A 19,721-nucleotide genomic window follows, 5' to 3' on the forward strand; every position below is an offset into this window, starting at 1 on the left:
TACTGCCTTTTCTAGTATCTTTGACAGAAAAGGTAGATTCGAGATCGGCCTCTAATTGACTAATTCTATAGGATCAAGTTGCATTTTTTTAACAAGCGGTTAAAGTTAACGCCATGGTTCATAAGGTGCACTGCATACTGAATCTGGCTGCATGGCCTTCGCGAGATGCGGCAGTGCACAGATCGTGACGCGCGTCTCTCTATAATGTTATTGTGAAGTAAATGGGAGCGCCGGGAATTCACCACATTATGAACTCGTCACGCAATACCCCCCACCTCACACCAAATGTTAGGCCCTGTAGATAGGCCAGCCTATATAAATATCATATTAAGCAGAAATGTACCTTAGCATATTAGAGGAAGACGCTGATATCTGGATTGAATTGATGCTTGAAGAATGCACTTCCACAGCAGTCACGAGTAACAGCAGGAATAGGCGGTTAAAGTTTTCTATGCTTAATTTGATTGACAGTGACAGTCACGAGACCGATTACTCGATCCAGTCACGTTGATGGATAAAAATAAAATTAAAACAAGCATGTAATGAGTAACGACCACAAACAGAAGGAAAATAGCGGAGTAAAAGTACCCATACATCACTTAAAATGTACTCAAATAAAAGTAAAATGACACAATTTTTAAACTACTCAAAAAAGTAAAATTTCTGAAAAAAAAACTACTTAATTACAGTAACCTGAGTATTTGTAATTCATTACTTCACACCCCTGCCTAGACATGACCACAACGCAGCCCTGAAATGTCAGCAGAGACCGACTATCCCCTGCGAAGGCCTCCCCTTCCCTTTCCCTCTGTACAGATAAAAACTCACAAAATGATTCCCGTTCACATGGATCTGCAGAAACGAATAAAAACGCTGTATTATGCATGCCAGACAAGTAATTTGTCAATGTCATTTTGTAAAGAAAGACTATGTGCCCACGCTTATAAGCATTCAAACACGCATAACTATAGACTAAACACGAAATATGTGCATGCCATCACCGTTTTCACAGATTCACGTTTTTGAAGTTTACACTGTGATGATATCATTTTCAAAACTTGGTTTCAAAAACTTGCACTTTGAAACCTACTTCAAAGTTTGCATTTTCAGGCCACCAAAACACTGTTGTCATGTTAATTAATGGCCACGAATGAAAAGTTATCTGTTTTCAGCTGAAAACGGTGTTGTGTAAATGGCCCCTAAGTTAATAACTAATGATTTTTACAATGGAAATGAATTAATGAAAAACGTACTTAAACTGGACAATGACTTTCTTCTAGAGCTGCAGTACAACTAAACCAATCTTTGTTCCATTAATTTCCTATTATCAATGTTAAAGCTGCTTTGAAACCATCTGTATTGTAAAAAGCGCTATTTAAATGAAGGTGACTTGACTAGTACTGATAGTTGGAAGCATTATCAAATCAGTCAAAAATATTATATATTATGTAGTTAAAAATCATTTTCTCAAAACTCCGTGTATAATATGTCCGATTATGCTCCATAGTTTAAAAAAGGGTTTGTTCACATCCCTGGCCTTAAAGGGATGGTTCAGAGTAAAATCAACCTAGGGTCCTTTGCACCATGACCTCGAGCCAAACATCCCCCCCCAGAAGCCTTTTTTCCCTTGGTTGAACATTATTAAAGTTAGAGCTTATTTAGAGAAATTAGCCGGCTGGCTTAGTGCAGGCGCTAACGGATCCAAGGATGTATCTCGTAAATTACCCCACTAATAATGCCCAGAATGGTACCAAACTTCTACAGTAGTACAAATAGGTTCTGTACTCATAAAACGAGGCATTGGAAAGTTTGTAAGTACATCAGGAGTTTATTTAAATATAGTGTGGGGAATTGTGTTATTTTAGGAACGGTTCATATAGATTTTTGCAACTGGTGTTTTTTTACTTGCTAGGACCCCACTGAATACAAAACAACCTGTTTCCAATTTTTTTCTTCATTTTTAGTGCCAAAATTCAAGATGGCAGACAATATATGCAGAAAAATCACAGAAAATAAAATATATAATCTTTTCACTTCTATGAAGGCTTTAAAATGGTAAACTTTTTGATGAATGTATTCCTAATAAGGCAGACAAGTGAGACCCAGACTATTTTAAAAATATTTATTGGATTGTTTGCCAAAAAATTGGGCAAAAAAAAAAAAAAAAAAAAAAAAAAATCTGAAAAAATGAAGAAGAAAAAAATAATCTGCATTTTGTTTCATTATTGAAGAGTTCAACAAAACAGTCAGTCATTGTCACTCAAGTATTTATCCTCATCACTCTCACTGTCACTGTCTGACTTTTCAATATTGGTGCATGTCTTCTCAGTATGGCAAGCCGTTTTAACTTTTATTCATTTCCAGGATATGAATTCTTGATATCAACAATTCAGTTTTCACTAGTTAAAACGATAGTTATTGATATCAGAAATTAGATTTCTACTAGTAACAGTGGCAATTTTTGATATCAGGAATTACATTTCCACTAGTAACAATGCTAATTCTTGATATCAGCATTTACATTTTCACTAGTTAATAACCCCTCTGGGCTTCTTCGGTCAAAAACGGACGAAAACGTATACATTTTGAATTTTTAAATTGTTTTGCTTCATCGGAATGGGATGACACTTGGTAACTTTTGTTGTATTAGCTATGTGAACACACACAAAAATCATGGACATGATCCGGATATGTTAAAGGGTCCTAAAAAAAATAGTCACACTTAGCTTCCTGCCGGTCAAAAATGACCGACATAGGAAATGAATGGGAAATACGAAAAAATACGAAAAAATACGAAAACTCAGAGAAACTTTTGGTGGTACAAACTACAAATCAGCCACTGTGCAGAAAAAAGTGCACAGCAATAAAGGGGTGAGACTCTAAAACAACAAGAGTGCAAATATGACACCCCCCCCCCCACACACACACCCACACCCACACACACAAACACACAACAAATTATGCTCCAAACTATATAAAAACTATATAATCATAACTCCAAAACTGTTGCAAGGAGAGTCAAAAGGTAAGTATCATTTGAAAGAACTCTTTTAAAAAAAATTTAAAATATAAATTAGATTACATTTGGACATTGTCCTGCCGAGAAACGGCTGATAAAAGACATATAAATATATATATATATATATATAATTTTTATTATGATTTTGCATATCTTTCTTATTTGTCATGGAATAACTCAGGAAGGAAATAAGGTAGGAGGAAAATTCGTTTTTAGTGAAGTCCCCCTACATATTAGCTGCATCTGGATAAAAAATAAATAATTTTTGGATAAAGGAATCAAAAGTTACAGCATTTGGAAAAGAGATAGCCTTTTTGTACAGTCTTTGACACCCCCTCATGGGCAATTTTTTCTCCATGAAGAATATCTTGTCATAAAAGCAATAGATTATGTTAATTTTGGGCTCATTTTAATTGTAATAATATGCTGTAAAAAATGAAGTGGCATTTTCAATGATCTGTGAATGTTTCATGAGCTGTATGATGTTTTTGACACATTGCAGTACATTATTTTATAGATTATGAAAAAAAGAAATTCTATTTATCAGCAAATAACTCAGCAATACTTCAGAGTTTTTCAAAGTGGATACATTCACTGTAAAGTTCAGACTCTAAGCTTTCAAATGACATCAACTTTGTGTTAATCAAGGCAAGATTTTTGAAAAATATGGTAATGAATATTTTCGCAGCTAGGTGGCGCCTGCTGGCGGTACACTCGGTTTTAGAGGGATTACTTAGCACTCGTTAGGAGTTAATACATGTAATTAGATGCATTAAAAAGCTGAGATCCTAAGCTTTAAAATGATATATAATTTCTGAATTTCTGAATATAATAGAAATATAATTTTTGATATCAATAATTACATTGTTACTAGTAAAAATGGCAATAATTACTGATATCAATAATTAAATTGTCACTAGTTGAAATGTCTATTCTTGATATCAACAATTGAATTGCTACTAGAAAAATTTCATTTTTGATATCTGAAAATGTATTTCTGATATCAATATAATGTCAGATATCTAAAATGGCTTTCTTACTAGTAACAATCACATTCATGATATCAGAAATTAACATTGTCACTAGTGAAAATGGAATTATTGATATCAAAAATGAACATTGTTACTAGTAGCAATTCAAATGTTGATATCAAGAATAGACATTTCAACTAGTGACAATTGAATTCTTGATATCAAAAATAAAGGTTTTTACTAGTAAGAATTGTATTTCTGATATGTGAAACTGGAATTTCAACAAGTAAGAAATAAATTCTTGATATCAACAATTGATTTTGAATGGCAGCCTATGGTGACATTTCACTAGTGAAAAATTACAGATATCAAGAATTATAGTTTTTACTAGTTGAAATTCAATTGTTGATATCAAGAATTATCATTTTAACTAGTGAAAATGTAAATGCTGATATCAAGAATTAGCATTGTTACTAGTGGAAATGTAATTCCTGATATCAAAAAATGCCATTGTTACTAGTAAAAATCTAATTCCTGATATCAATAACTATCATTTTAACTAGTGAAAATTTTGTTGTTGATATCAAGAATTCATATCCTGCGAATGATTAAAAGTCAAAATGGCTTGCCTATTGCCATTCCCAGGATATAAATGGTTAATATCAAGAATTATAGTTTTTACTAGTTGAAATTCAATTGTTAATATCAAGAATTATAGTTTTTACTAGTTAAAATTGAATTGTTGATATCAAGAATGAACATGTTTAATAGTTGAAATGTAATTCCTGATATCAAAAATTGCCATTGTTACTAGTAGAAACATTATTCCTGATATCAAGAATTATAATTTTAACTAGTTAAAATTGAATTGTTGATATCAACAGGGCTGGACTGGGACAGAAAATCGGCCCTGGCATTTTGGCCCAGACTGGCCCACTACATATGACCATAAACACCACCCATCTTTGCACGCCCTTGAATATGTTTTTGTTCAACTCCTATTCATTAAAACTACTAATGCCATGTAATGAGTGAGTAGGAATGAGTTACAAAATTGTAATTTATTAATACAATTGAACTATACTCCACAGTGATGCATCCAAAAAACAAGCTACTGTATAAGCTGCATTGGCATAGCAATAGTGTTTCCCACAGGATCTTGGTAAAACTGTGGTGGGTGGACCTCTGTCCCTCTAGGGGGGTTCGGGGGCATGCCTCCCCCCCCCCCCCCAAGAACATTTTGTGCATTTTAATGTTAAATTCATCAATCTGGTGCAGTTTGAGAGTTCAAAATTAAAAAGCTCCAACCCATATTCAGTGTGCAAATATAACAAAGAAAAAAATCAAACCTCTTTTAGTTACAGTGTCAGTCTATATTACACTACTACATAATAATAGTTATAATATTAATCTCATGACAGTAGCCTGATAGCCATATATTGCAAAACAAATGCACTGAAAAATAAAGAAAACTTTCATAATTAGTTTTGTACTAATTTCTAAACTTGAAAGAGATAAGCACATGATCTTTTATTTTGACGGAAACTGCATCAAGCTTTTATTTTGGCGGAAAACATGGATAAAAACGCGTCTCATTAAAGTTCTAGTAAATTTCTCTAATCGTCAACAATGCAGATGTGGAAATAATGCGTAACTGGGTAATGGGTTCCTACACTCATAGCCAAAGTGTTTTGAAAGTAGCTCTGCTTACCGCGGACTCTAGTCTACACTTTCTCATCGCTCTCCTGATCCTCCTCATCAGCCACTGGAGCTGATGAAGGTCCTGCTGCTGCAGAAAACATATATATTTTGACACATTTTACAGCATCTGCTTGAAGGGCCTGTATCTATTTTTCACGCTATTTCTCTGTACATTCCTTGCGTTTCTTCTTCATCTCTCAGACTATTTTGACAGATACACACTTGACACTGCACGCTCACTCAAAGCCCAAAGGGGGAGGTGTTTAAAGATGTGATTGGGCCAGCCCAGTGTCAATCAAGAAAACAACCAATGGGCCGCTGATCTACGGGTTTCATGGGCCGGTCTGCCAGTGGGAAAAAAACTAACGCGTACTTTTTTTTGACCAATGCATTACACCGGCACTAACCCAGCGCCGTCAATTAAACAAAACAAAACGGCCGCCGATGTACTAGTTTTATGGGCCGTTAAAAAACAAAAACAAAAAAAGTATGAGATGTATCGGCCCAAAAAGCACGTCGGCACACATTTGCCCGGTATGCCAGATTACCAGTCCAGCCCTGGGAACGAGTTAACAGATGAAATAAGTACAAAATTGTAATTTATTAATACAATTGAACTATACTCCACAGTGATGCATCCAAAAAACAAGCTATAAGCTGCATTGGCATAGCAATACCAGTGTTTCCCACAGGATCTTGGGATCCCTCTAGGGGGGTTCGGGGGCACTGCACGCTCACTCAAAGCCCAAAGGGGGAGGTGTTTAAAGATGTGATTGGGCCAGCCCACTGTCAATCAAGAAAACAACCAATGGGCCGCTGATCTACGGGTTTTCACGGGTTTCAAGAAAACTAACGCTTACTTTTTTTTTGACCAATGCATTACACCGGCACTAACCCAGCGCCGTCAATTAAACAAAACAAAACGAATGGGCCGCCGATGTACGAGTTTTATGGGCCATTAAAAAAAAGTATTAGATGTATCGGCCCAAAAAGCACGTCGGCCCACCGGGCATTTGATTACCAGTCCAGGCATGCCAGATTACCAGTCCAGCCCTGGATATCAAGGATTCATATCCTGGAAATTAATTCCAATTAAATCTATCCTGGAAGTTAAAACAGCTTGCCATACCTCAGAGCCCTCACACCTGCAAAGTTGCGTGCATGGTAAGTTGTTGCTCTTGCAAGAACACCTTCTACTGCATTGGCTGGCAAGACAAGAGCACTTCACAAGCTCCACAACAGCCTCTGGTGCTGGTGGAAGTTTTGACAGGACAGGAGCCCATTGCCCATCATCAATTTGCCTCCATCCCAGTGATAGTGTGTCAAGAATCTTTGGAGCAGGCACTGCATCTTGTGCCCAAACATTTGCTTGCCAGTGTGCTCTCAGAATGTGCTCTGTAACTGCTCCTGAAGTGGGACATAGTTTTCCCACTCCCTGGTTGGGTTTTAGAGTTTTAAACATGTTCCACCGAAGGGCTTTAGCTGTTTCATAACCAGGTTTGAAGAGCTGACACATGAATTTCTGACATCCAGCTAACACGTCTGGAGATGGATGAGGACTTACACCAAGCCTACAAAGTGCATTAATGACATCATCATCTGTCTAACAAAGGTGTTATGGCCTCAAAAGTTAACATGGTGAGCATGAGGAGCTCACAAGAAGAGGCGGACACTCTACTGATCATGTACGCAGTAGCATTACCAGGGTTCCATGCACTCACAGGTTGCGATACCACAGGCCATATCCGTGGGAAAGGAAAGGTTTCTTGTTTCAAGTCATTCATGGAGACAGACGATGATGTCATTAATGCACTTTGTAGGCTTGGTGTAGGTCCTCATCCATCTCCAGACGTGTTAGCTGGATGTGAGAAATTCATGTGTCAGCTCTTCAAACCTGGTTATGAAACAGCTAAAGCCCTTCGGTGGAACATGTTTAAAACTCTAAAACCCAACCAGGGAGTGGGAAAACCATGTCCCACTTCAGGAGCAGTTACAGAGCACATTCTGAGAGCACACTGGCAAGCAAATGTTTGGGCACAAGATGCAGTGCCTGCTCCAAAGATTCTTGACGCACTATCACTGGGATGGAGGCAAATTGATGATGGGCAATGGGCTCCTGTCCTGTCAAAACTTCCACCAGCACCAGAGGCTGTTGTGGAGCTTGTGAAGTGCTCTTGTCTTGCCAGCCAATGCAGTAGAAGGTGTTCTTGCAAGAGCAACAACTTACCATGCACGCAACTTTGCAGGTGTGAGGGCTCTGAGGAGGCATGCACCAATATTGAAAAGTCAGACAGTGACAGTGACAGTGAGAATGATGAGGATAAATACTTGAGTGACAATGGCTGACTGTTTTGTTGAACTCTTCAATAATGAAACAAAATGCAGATTTTTTTTTCCCATTTTTTCCAATGTTTCTATTTTTTTCACCCAATTTTTTGGCAAATGATCCAATAAATATTTTGAAAATAGTCTGTCTCACTTGTCTGCCTTATTAGGAATACATTCATCAAAAGTTTACCATTTTAAAGCCTTTATAGAAGGGAAAAGATTATATATTTTATTTTATGTGATTTGTCTGCATATATTGTCTGCCATCTTGAATTTTGGCACTAAAAATGAAGAAAAAAATTGGAAACAGGTTGTTTTGTATTCAGTGGGGTCCTAGCAAGTAAAAAAACACCAGTTGCCCAGGCTGGAAAAATAATTTCCCTCTTCCTGCAAAAGCTCAAAAGTTTCATTTTGTTTATCGTTTCCTAGTAACAAAGGCTGGCTATCTTTCCCATCTTTCCATTGGCTTCATGTAATCCATTCTCCACAATAATTTTCCATGTCATCTGATTGTTAACAGAATTATTGTGGTGAGCGCAGAACATTATTTTAATTAAAATGATTATTAGGTTATATGAAGGAAACTTTTAGCCTAATCAGTCAATGCGTTTTTCCGGGTATGCCAATAAATAGCATAATGGTGGTTACACCCATCATTGGTTGATAATCATGATAATTCATGTTACCCATGGTCATATTTATTACCCAAGTCAATCAGTTAATTAGAAAATGTATGTATATAATGATATACCTAACATATATCCATTTGAAATGTGTAAAATGGCGATTATTTGCCATTTTTGGTGATCGGTCCGCCATCTTGGATTTTGGGCCTGTGCAGCCCGGGAAAAAATCGGAAACAGGTAGTTTTGCAAACTATAGGGTCTGAAGAAGTCAAAAAACATCATTTGCAAAAATCTATATGAAATGTTCCAAACACTTTATTTTGCTACATATGGCCCTGCACTAATAACACTTGCCTGACGGCTACTGCTACTGCTAACCTGGATGTCGACGTCACTTCAGTGGTTTGGGAAAAGCACGTAAAAGTCCTGGCAGAAAGCGATGCATAAGGATGTTGTACATCATAGGATCCATTAGCGCCTGCACTAAGCCACCCGGCTGATTTCTCTAAATAAGCTCTAACTTTAATAATGTTCAACCAAGGGAAAAAAGGTTTCTGGGGGGGTATTTGGCTCGAGGTCATGGTGCAAAGGACCCTAGGTTGATTTTACTCTGAACCATCCCTTTAAGAATGAGCAATAGAAATAGTAATGCTTGCTTTAGCAGACAGCAGTAGATATATTTAATAAAGCAGTCTCAGATTATCTGGGTGTTAATGTAAATGTGTTTTCCTCTGTGTAGTGCTGTCAAATTCTGGTAGTGAATGGAGTGGATCTGGGATTACGGGACCAGGATGGATTCTCAGCAGCAGACCTAGCTGAATACAACGGGCATCAACAGTGTGCTAAGTACCTCCGCACTGTCGAAAACATGGTGAGATACAATACAAACACAACCACACACAGTCTTAAACAAGGGATGTACAACAAAAGAAATGTTAAAATCTCATCACATATGCTCACATATTTCTGTTTACATTCTTAGTACTACAAAATATGTTAATAACAATAATAATAATAATAATTATATATATATATATATATATATATATATATATATATATATATATATATATATATATATATATATATATATATATTTGTTTCTGGTAATTTCCTTTTTATTCATTTTTTATTTTATTTTTCTGTGAGGTAATTTGTTCAATTATGGGATTACCAATATAAAAGATTCAATTCTAATTGTGTGCACAAAATTTTAGCCTGTTTCTGTATGTGTAAAACTTTAATGAGGAACAACTAAGTGCACCTCTAATTGTACATGTAGGCTATACATTATAAGTAGGTTGTTGTGAGTGTGTAGAGAATAATTGCATGTCCCCAGTGTAGTGATGTGGTTTTTTGCCTCCTCATCATCTGCAATCTCATTTGTTACTGCCTGTAATTAACTTTTGTTTATCAAAAGGAATTTATTCTTTTAAGCACTCTCAAAGAGTTCATTAAACAGTTACAGGCATCTTTAAGCTCAACCTGCCAAATAAGTGCCACTAATCTATGCCTAACAATAACACTAGCTTTCATCTCAGAGTGTGGAACACAGAGTCTTGTCACGGGACCCTTCAGCAGATCTGGAGTATAAGCAACCTGACTCAGGCCTCTCCTCTCCCAACGCCACCCTGCCCACCCCAGCCCCCCCTGCAGCCCACTTTGACATCTGCTCACCCTCCAGCTCGCTGTCCAATTACGACTCTGCAAACTCCAGCCAATCCAGTACTGGAGAGAAAAGGAGTGGCACGCCTCCCTCAAGAGTACCAACAGGTCAGAGAAACAGGCATTTATAGCCAACATATCAGTCATTTGATATTACACTGTAAAAAGTGACAGTATAGACATTTATAATGTTACAAATGATTTCTGTCTCAAATAAATGCTGTTCTTTTATACTTTCTACTCATCAAAGAATCCTGAAAAAAATGCATCACGGTTTAATATTAAGCAGCACAACAGTTTTCAATATTGATAACAATAAGAAATGCTTGAACACCAAATCAGTATCTGAAGGATCATGTGACACTAAAGACTGGAGTAATGATGCTGAAAATTTTGCTTTGCCATCACAGGAATAAAATACATTTTAAAACATATTAAAATAGAAAACAGTTTTTTTTTCTGTATTTTTGATCAAATGCAGGCTTGATGAGCATATGAGACTTCTTTCAAAAACATTAAAAAAAAAAATTACCAACCCCATACTTTGAACCTTTTGAACCATTTATTTTATATCATTAACTTGATACAAAATGTTCTCTTCACATCTCCTGCATTCCTGTCTTTTGAATAGAACTCCCTCTGAAATGACAAAACCCCATGTTCATTGCGCATATGTTTGCTCAGTGCAGTATGATTGAAGCATTGTCTTAACAATGGTGGGAAAAGCTGAGCTCGCTGAAGCAGAACTCATTCAGAACCATGTTGCCATAGCATTGTCCAGGAAACCTTCTGTGAGCCTTCCCAGTAATGTCCTCTAGTGGACACATTTGGAAACAGTAGGCAACAGTGGTATAGATTTCACTGGCAGTCAGAAGTGTGGACACACTTGACTGAATTTATGTTTTTATGATCTTAATAAAACCTTTTGATTTATTTAACATTTTTCACCTCTACAAAATTCCCATACTTACATTTTGTGTTTATAGTTTTGATTATTTATAATGATTATTAATCTAAAATGTCGAACAATGGTAACAATTAAGAATAAGGTGTGTCCAGACTTTTGACTATTAATGGTATAGTGAATATTATTAGGTTGGTGTAAGCACTGTGAATACCTTTCATAAATATAGAATGCATTTTGCTAATCTTTAAAATAAGAGTTTTTCCAAGTGTGACATACTCCCAAGTCTAAAATAAATAAATAAAATAAACACGATTATTAAAATGAATAATATTATTGAATAATAATAAGTAAAATATAGTACATATTAAAATATTTTATATAATATATTATGTAATATATTTTAATATGTAATATATTTATAATATATATATTTGGCTATATTTGTAAGAGATTTATCCTGTAAAAATATCACATTAAAGTATAGTTTTTATAAATATAATATGGTAATAAAGTTTTGTTTTTTTATTACTCTATATTATATTTTATTTACTATATAAGATTTTTTGATGTTTGACTAAAACAATTAATAACGTTTTATTGCAGGAGGTGCAGATTCGACCATTACAGACATGCAGACCTATATGGACATGCTGAACCCTGATGTAGCAGGAAGCTCCCAGAATGCAAAAGAACCTGCACACCTGCCGCCCCCTCCAACGTTTCCCCCACCCCCACCTCCATCCGATTCCTCCCATATACCACCCCCCCCACCTGCCTACCCCCCACCCAAACCACCTGAGGAGGAAGCGTCCGCCGAATACTTGAAGGTGAAGAGGAACCTTCGTAGAGTGGAGAATGAAGTTGTCAAAAAAGAGGTATGCTATACATTTTCTTGTTGTTTGCGCATCCTCCTTTTAGGATCCCCTTGTTTAAAACTACAAAGCAGAATTTGTAAACCAGTGAAAAAAACAATTAAAGGAAATATGTTTTCAAAACATTGATCTTGTTGTAATATCTTTAAAAATTGCATTTTAATTAATCTTATAAAATATAAGAGTTTAATGTTATACGCATATACTATACTTAATATACTATACTTAATATACTTTCAGAATGTCCTCCTCAGTTCCCAATGACTCATTCTCAAAATCTGTAACTGATCTTACAGGGATACATTTAAAAAATTGTTTTTGTGACTTTAGGTCATCTCTGTTAAGGCATCTATATGCAAGTATACATATTTATGCACTGAACAAAATTATAAATGCAACACTTTTGTTTTTGCCTCCATTTTTCATGAGCTGAACTCAAAGATCTAAGACTTTTTCTATGTACACAAAAGGCCTATTTCTCTCAAATATTGTTCACAAATCTGTCTAAATCTGTGTTAGTGAGCACTTCTCCTTTGCCGAGATAATCCATCCACCTCACACGTGTGGCATATCAAGATGCTGATTAGACAGCATGATTATTGCACAGGTGTGCCTTAGGCTGGCCACAATAAAAGGCCACTCTAAAATGTGCAGTTTTACTGTATTGGGGGGGTCCAGTTCGCCCGGCATCCCCCCGGGTTCAGCGGCATCTGTTTTACCTCAGTGGCTATAGTAGACGTCCCTGTTCTGTGTGCTGAGATTGCAGTCCTACTGGTGAAGGATGCGATAGACCGGTCCCTCCAGCCGACATGAGGTCAGGGTTTTACAGCCCCTATTTCATAATACCCAAGAAGAGTGGTGGGTTACGACCAATCATGGATCTGCATGTTTTGAATCGGGCCCTTCACAAGCTTCCGTTCAAAATGCTACGCAGAAAAGCCTTCTTGAATGCTTTCGCTCCCAAGATTGGTTTGCAGCGATCAACCTGAAGGACGCATACTTTCATGTCTCAAATGGAGTTTGTACTCGGTCAACCTGACTGCTCGTCTCACGAATGAGCATGCTCAGTCAGTGCTGAACTGCTTGAATTTATTCAAAGGCAGGACAGCAGTTCCACTGAAACGATTTCAGAGGCTCCAGGGGCATATGGCATCATCCGCAGGCGTGGCCGGTCACGCCGCTCTGTTTGCTTCATATGAGATCGCTTCAGCACTGGCTACACAACCGGGTCCAGGGGATCATCACTCCGACCTGTCGCCGAGCTTTCAGCCCATGGTCAGACCTTGCCTTTCTATGGGCAAGTCCCCCTAGAACAAGTGTCCAAGCATGTTGTTGTTTCAACAGATGACACCACCACTGGCTGGGGTGCCATATGCAACAGGCATGCTGGCTCGGGCTCGTGGACAGGACCTCGAGTCCAGTGACATATCTATTGCCTCGAGTTGCTAGCAGTATTCCTTGCCCTCCGCCTGCTTCTACTGTGGCTGCGGGACAAGCATGTACTGGTCCAGATAGATAGACAACACATCGACCGTTGCGTACATCAACCGTCAAGGTGGTCTACACTCCTGTCATTCAGATAATCAATCATACAGCCGACATGCTCTCACGACAGCTCACACTCCCAGGAGAGTCGAGACTCCACCCCCAAGTGATCCAGCTGATTTGGAGGCGCTTCGGAGCTGCTCAAGTAGACTTGTTTGCCACTCCAGACACGTCCCACTGCCAGTTGTTCTATTCGCTGACCAAGGGGACCCTCGGCATGGATGCACTGGCACACAGCTGGCCACGGGGCCTACGCAAGTATGTGTTTCCCCCAGTGAGCCTACTCGCACAGACCCTGTGCAAGGTCAGGTAGGACGAGGAGCAGGTCTTGCTGGTTGCGCTGTATTGGCTCATCCGGACCTGATTCCCAGAACTCATGCTCCTCGCGACAAACAGATATGAAGCCATGAGGATTAAAGTCCTGAGTCACAATGTTTATTCATAGAACATAAAAGAGTGTTATTTGTACTAATGGACAGTATAGAATAAAAGCCTTTACCTGAATTGCTGTATAATAGTGGACAAGAGTGAGTAAAGCTATGATCTTGTATGCTTATATACAGGACTCATACATTTTATTGTTTCTTATGCATGTAAGGCTCACAATCAGAACAGAACTGCAAATGAACATGTACCACTACAGAAAAGGCAGCCCACATAAAATGGAGACTGATTTAAAATGCTTTACATAGGCAACTCTGCATGGCACGCAAAACAGCGCTACTCATGTGAAGTGCACAAGAGACACAACTTCCTGAATTGATTCCATATATCCATATATCACCAGTATGCTGTATCCGCAAACATACAGTATACTTGTGTAGGGTGAGATATATTATTTAGCAAATTCCAGTTTCTTGATTGGTTGTATAGTCTCAAAATGTAATCTATATTATTGCCCAGTTCTAATCTGCTAAATGCGACAAGGCATAAAGATATTAATATTATAAACATTAACATCATGATTGTCTGTAAAGCTACTTCGAAGTAATGTGAAAATTGCTATACACTTAAATTAGACTTGACCTAACAACACTAATAAGCATAAAAACACATAAATTACACAGTACACATACATTTTGGATGAAATACTTGTAATAATTGTAATTTGTTTTTTGTTTTTTCAATACTTTCAAGTTTTGAATCAAATGTATGTATATTTATAATCTACATTTCTCTTGATTCATCTTCCATCTAAAATTATTTTTTGAGCTTTTCGAAGTGCATTCTGTAAAATACTTAATACAGAAATAAAATAGGTTTTGAAGGCCTTTTAATGTTGTCTTTAAAGTCATGAGCTGACTAGATATTCATCTCACTAGGTTGTAGAACAGAACTAAAGATTCCAGAATATTTAATAATATTTCAATCACTATTATGATGTTAATGACTTAACATCTTTTAAAGTTAAAATAAATGCATTCAAGCAATATGATATAATTATACAGCTCAGTTAATTACAAAGACCAGCTTGCCGAGTTAGTTGCATCCCATCTGAATCTTGTGTAACTAAATATTCCACAGAGCTTTAGTTATTCTGCGTATAGGCCCATAATAGCAAAGCATTCCCTGTGGATTTTACATCTAATTAACACACACTTACCACAATCTCATCCTTTTTTAATTGGCATGAAATACAAATGTAGGTGTAAGATAACACCTCAGTTAGCTTTGACAGTAAAGCAACACAATATGTTCTAATTAATCATCCATAAACTTAATCACAGCGGTTTGTCACAAATAGCACACAGTGGTGCACAGCGGCCATTAGAAAGCTGGATAATCAGTCCAGCAGTGCATCTTCTGTTGTCTGGCCAACAAAATTCAATCTGTGCTAAAAAAAAACACACAACCCTGAGCACACTAATAAACACAATGCGGCTAAGCCCAGAGCAGGTGCACATACACGGTATGTACTCAAACACTCGTATAGACAAAAATACAATGCTACTTTTGTGTTCTCGTTAATGAGGGCTTCCATTAGCCAAGCTGACCTTCCAAAGGCTCTATTGATGCATTGCATGACATATTTGACATTAATTTAACTAATTAAACTGTCAGATATGCCAGCACATCCCAACACACAAATTCTCAAATCATTACTGGGAATTCAACTGTACTAATGGCATCTTTGGAATATGAAGAGCAGATAATGCACTTGTTGTCTGGCCTGTTTGCTAAGCATTTGAAGTAATAGCTTGTATCTTCCTATCAAACCTTGTTTTCATGATTACCATTGTACCTTATGGTGGACTAACTCATGAAAAAAAAAAACATCAGAACTTAACACTTCACTTAGTATGCAATAAATATATGTATTCAGAGGCTCCAAAAAGGAACTATACACTTAAAATGTCTGAGTGTAATTTTTTATTCATTTTCATTGGCTTGCTTCACAACACATTTCAGTTTATATTATGATTGTAGTTTTAGACTAAAATAAGCCTTACTCATCTCGCTTGCACATAAACAGATTCAGTATTCCTCAAAATAAATAAAAACAGTGAAATGCAAACTCAGAAAATTGCGTAAAAATATTAAATAAGAAAAATGTTTGTATTTAATCTTACTTTGTTAACCATTGTCTTTGCTGCTCACCTTTAATGATCCAATTCAACCATACTTCAACCAATCAAAAAATGACTTTAGATAAACATCACATTTGTGTTGCTTTTTTATTATTATTGCACAAGAGGGCTCTTCTCTTACTTGAGCAATACCCTTGGCTTTCGGTAATACTTTATAATAAGTATACAGTTACAAAGTAATCATTAACAAACTATTAGTTTATAGTTAAACCACTTGCACAGTGTGATATATTTCATGCAGTTGTGTACTTACATTATCCCAAAAGTTCCTAAGGATTTGTAAATCCAGAGAAGTTCCAGTTTTTAAATATTGGCTCGTCCCTTATCATTGTCGCATATCAATCACATAATATGGATATCAATCGCATAATCAATCACGCTATCCTCAGTTTCCGCTTGTAGAAATCATAGAATAATACATAGATCACTCATTAGTGGCAGTTTCAATGGGCCACTATACGTAAGCCGCTAATGAGCGATCAATGTATACATATCTATGAGACAATATCATGCTCACCGGTGTTGTGTCGGTCAGTCATCATGTGATGGTCCACGATTATTGATTGGCGAGTACAGAAAATCCCAAAAAAACGTAAACGTAGATCAACTGAGGCAAGCAGGCTTTGGGACAAACAGAGAAATAAAACAAGGATCAATATCAGCGTGGCTTTTTCGAGATGGAGAGAGCTTTGTGACAAACTTGGACGTGACAGAGACTCTGCTCTCGCATGTGTTTAAATAGACAGGTAAACAAATATATGTTATTTATTGTACACATACATTACACATTATATTGAACTTTCTTTGTACTTCACTAACGCTTTTTATCAAGTCTGGTGACCAAGTCTATGGCAGTGAAATTAAATACAGTATGTCTTGCACAAAAATATTTAGCCATTACTTGCAAATACTGTGGGTTTGTTTAAATGTACTTTTAGTACGATTGTTTTAAACGTATAAAACTGCGCAGCATTAACCCACCAAATCATTCGACAAATAGTCACATATTACACATTTCACTTGCCTTGCAGCTAATTCATTACGATGACATAAAATAGTGTGATCAAACGTACAGGTAATACAAAAACTAATTCATTAGCTGATATAGGCTATAATTTATATGATTCGTGAATTCCATACATCTCTGGATGGTGAAAACGACATCTCTCATCGTTCCACTCTCCTTCATAGCGTCATCAAGCTTCGCCTTTGTTATTGTTTTGAAAATGCGACCTCTGGCAGCGAAAAAATTACAGATTGTACCTTTAACACAATTAGTATTGTTTAATTAGCTCATAGTAAAGGAATTGTAGGAAATCATTGGTTATAATGAGTTATAGTTGAGTAGAGTAATAATGACTAATAGTAAATAGTTCTCACTTTAGATTAGGTCATGGGAAAATGTTGAGTTATGTTAAATTTGCTTTAAACCATCCTTTATTAGACATTAATTGCAATCATTTTCAGTGTTTCTTAAAATATTTTCAAATACTGTACATTAAACTTACATTGTTTTTATCAACATTCAGTGCAACATTTTGAGTAAAATTTCAGTCGTTGTGGGTAAACGATGACAACTGTGTTGTAGTTGTGTTTAACTTTTGTCTGCCTGTGTTTAGCATTTTGAAACATAAATGCATCACAGTGAAAATTGTGTTTTAGTGAGTGAGAAAGTGTTTAGAGTTTTGCAAAAAGATTTATGTAGGTTTATTCGACAAATTGGTTTAGGCTTTTGAGAATTTGGTTCAAAAAAATGGGATTTAGTGTTTTAGCAATTCAGAAAAACTGTAATATATTAACAATGTAGAGACTACAATATATTAACCATGAATTAACTATGAACTAATAGTTTGTAAGTACTTTATTACTGTATACTTTTACAGTAAGTGTTACCAAACTTTCTTCTCCTTGTGGCAGCGCAGTTGAAAGGATTGTTTGAGCTGCGCCCTCTACTGTGTACAGACATGAATTAGCATTTCCTTCAACCTGAGGCTTTTTCATTTCACGTTTGGTGTGAAAGGGTCTTTACATTTGCCAAAATAGAACTTTTATTTTTATTTTTGTTATTAAAAAACAAACAAGCAACCTCCATCCAGGTGAGAAAACGTAACGCAAAAGTAACATGATGCATTACTTTCCATTAAAAGTAACTAAAACAAACAAGCAACCTCAACCCAGGTGAGAAAACGTAATACAATAGTAACATGATGCATTACTTTCCATAAAAAGTAACTAAGTAATGCAATTAGTACTTTTTAAGGAGTAAAGCAATATTGTAATCCATTACTTTTAAAAGTAACTTTCCCCAACACTGCAGTGGCATCCATTACTACTTTATCCACCAAACATAATGAAACCTTCAGTTAGACCCTGTCTATGACTTCTGACCCCCAGAATTACCCTCTGCCTGATCCCTGTCTCTCCTCTCAGACAGTATCTCTTCCACTGGGCCATAGAGCAGAGACGGTGATTAGTCTCTTGAAGAAAAATTGTCCCTGTATGTTTAGTGTATCCTAGGGATGTAGTAACCTTTTTAACTTTAGAAAATCCCGCACTTTTTAGGAGATAATAATTGCTAGGGGTTCAGTAGCACATATGCTGAAAAAATATCCCTCAAATTTCAATACATGTAAAAAAGGTGCACTTTACCGTAATGCACTTACTTCTAAGAATCACTTACTAATGTTGTCTGTCTATAGTTTTATTCAATATAATTCCTTTCATGATGATTTAGACAGGTCATATAAACACTTTTGTGTGGAAGAATAAATATACAAACTTAAAAATACAACCTGAAAATTTCTGCCATTTAACCCTCTGAAATGCCTTGAAATTCTATTGTACTGCACTGTTAAAAGGAATTGATAAAAAGTTAAAAACGTCAAGTCAACATGATGTATTTAGATTTTTAAGTTATTTCAACTACTGTCTTAATAATTGTTGTTAGTAACACATGATATAATAATATAATTATGTAACAATTTTATATAATAATGATTATAGGATATAGTTTTTAAAGGTTGTAAATATAACTCAGCACTTGACACTTGGGAATTCTGCTTGTCTAACATGGGTTTTTATGTAGTTTCAAGTAACTCACATTTCTTAAATATTTGTGACTCAATAGGTCCCATAAACTGGAAAATATGTTATAGAGTGTAAGTACATTATATAAATATTTCATGACCAAATCATGACTAATTCAGTACTTAATTAACTACACAGATCAAAAAATGTAGTCTCCTTCCAATGAAAATAAATACTTTAATAAGACATGAAGAAATCTTCTAGAACCCGTCGTCTCAAATCATATGCAGTCTGCTTTTCCTTTTATGGTCAAAGACTTTAGGCTGCAGAGCTGCTGTAATGCTGTTGGGTGGGGATGATCGTGAGGAGGGATTTAGGTATGACAATTGTACACTTACTTAACAGATTACATGTACTTCTCAGGAGATGGAACCTTTCAGGATTTGATTTATTTAAAAAAGAGAAATCACAT

At 36.3% G+C, this 19,721-nt stretch overlaps 1 protein-coding gene across 4 annotated transcripts in view; it reads left to right on the forward strand.

The window, feature by feature from the left end:
• espn (espin) overlaps positions 1 to 19,721 on the forward strand; it is a 106,184-nt gene that overhangs the window by 37,885 nt on the left and 48,578 nt on the right. For all 4 annotated transcript variants that reach the window (XM_079896413.1, XM_079896412.1, XM_079896410.1 and 1 more), the window contains exons 5-7: positions 9,385 to 9,516; positions 10,187 to 10,418; positions 11,821 to 12,092. In XM_079896413.1, the coding sequence (XP_079752539.1) occupies positions 9,385 to 9,516; positions 10,187 to 10,418; positions 11,821 to 12,092 (636 nt within the window). The remainder of the gene's footprint in view (positions 1 to 9,384; positions 9,517 to 10,186; positions 10,419 to 11,820; positions 12,093 to 19,721) is intronic.

The sequence above is a fragment of the Squalius cephalus genome (genome assembly GCF_949319135.1).
Source record: "Squalius cephalus genome assembly, chromosome: 16".
NCBI lineage: Eukaryota > Metazoa > Chordata > Actinopteri > Cypriniformes > Leuciscidae > Squalius > Squalius cephalus.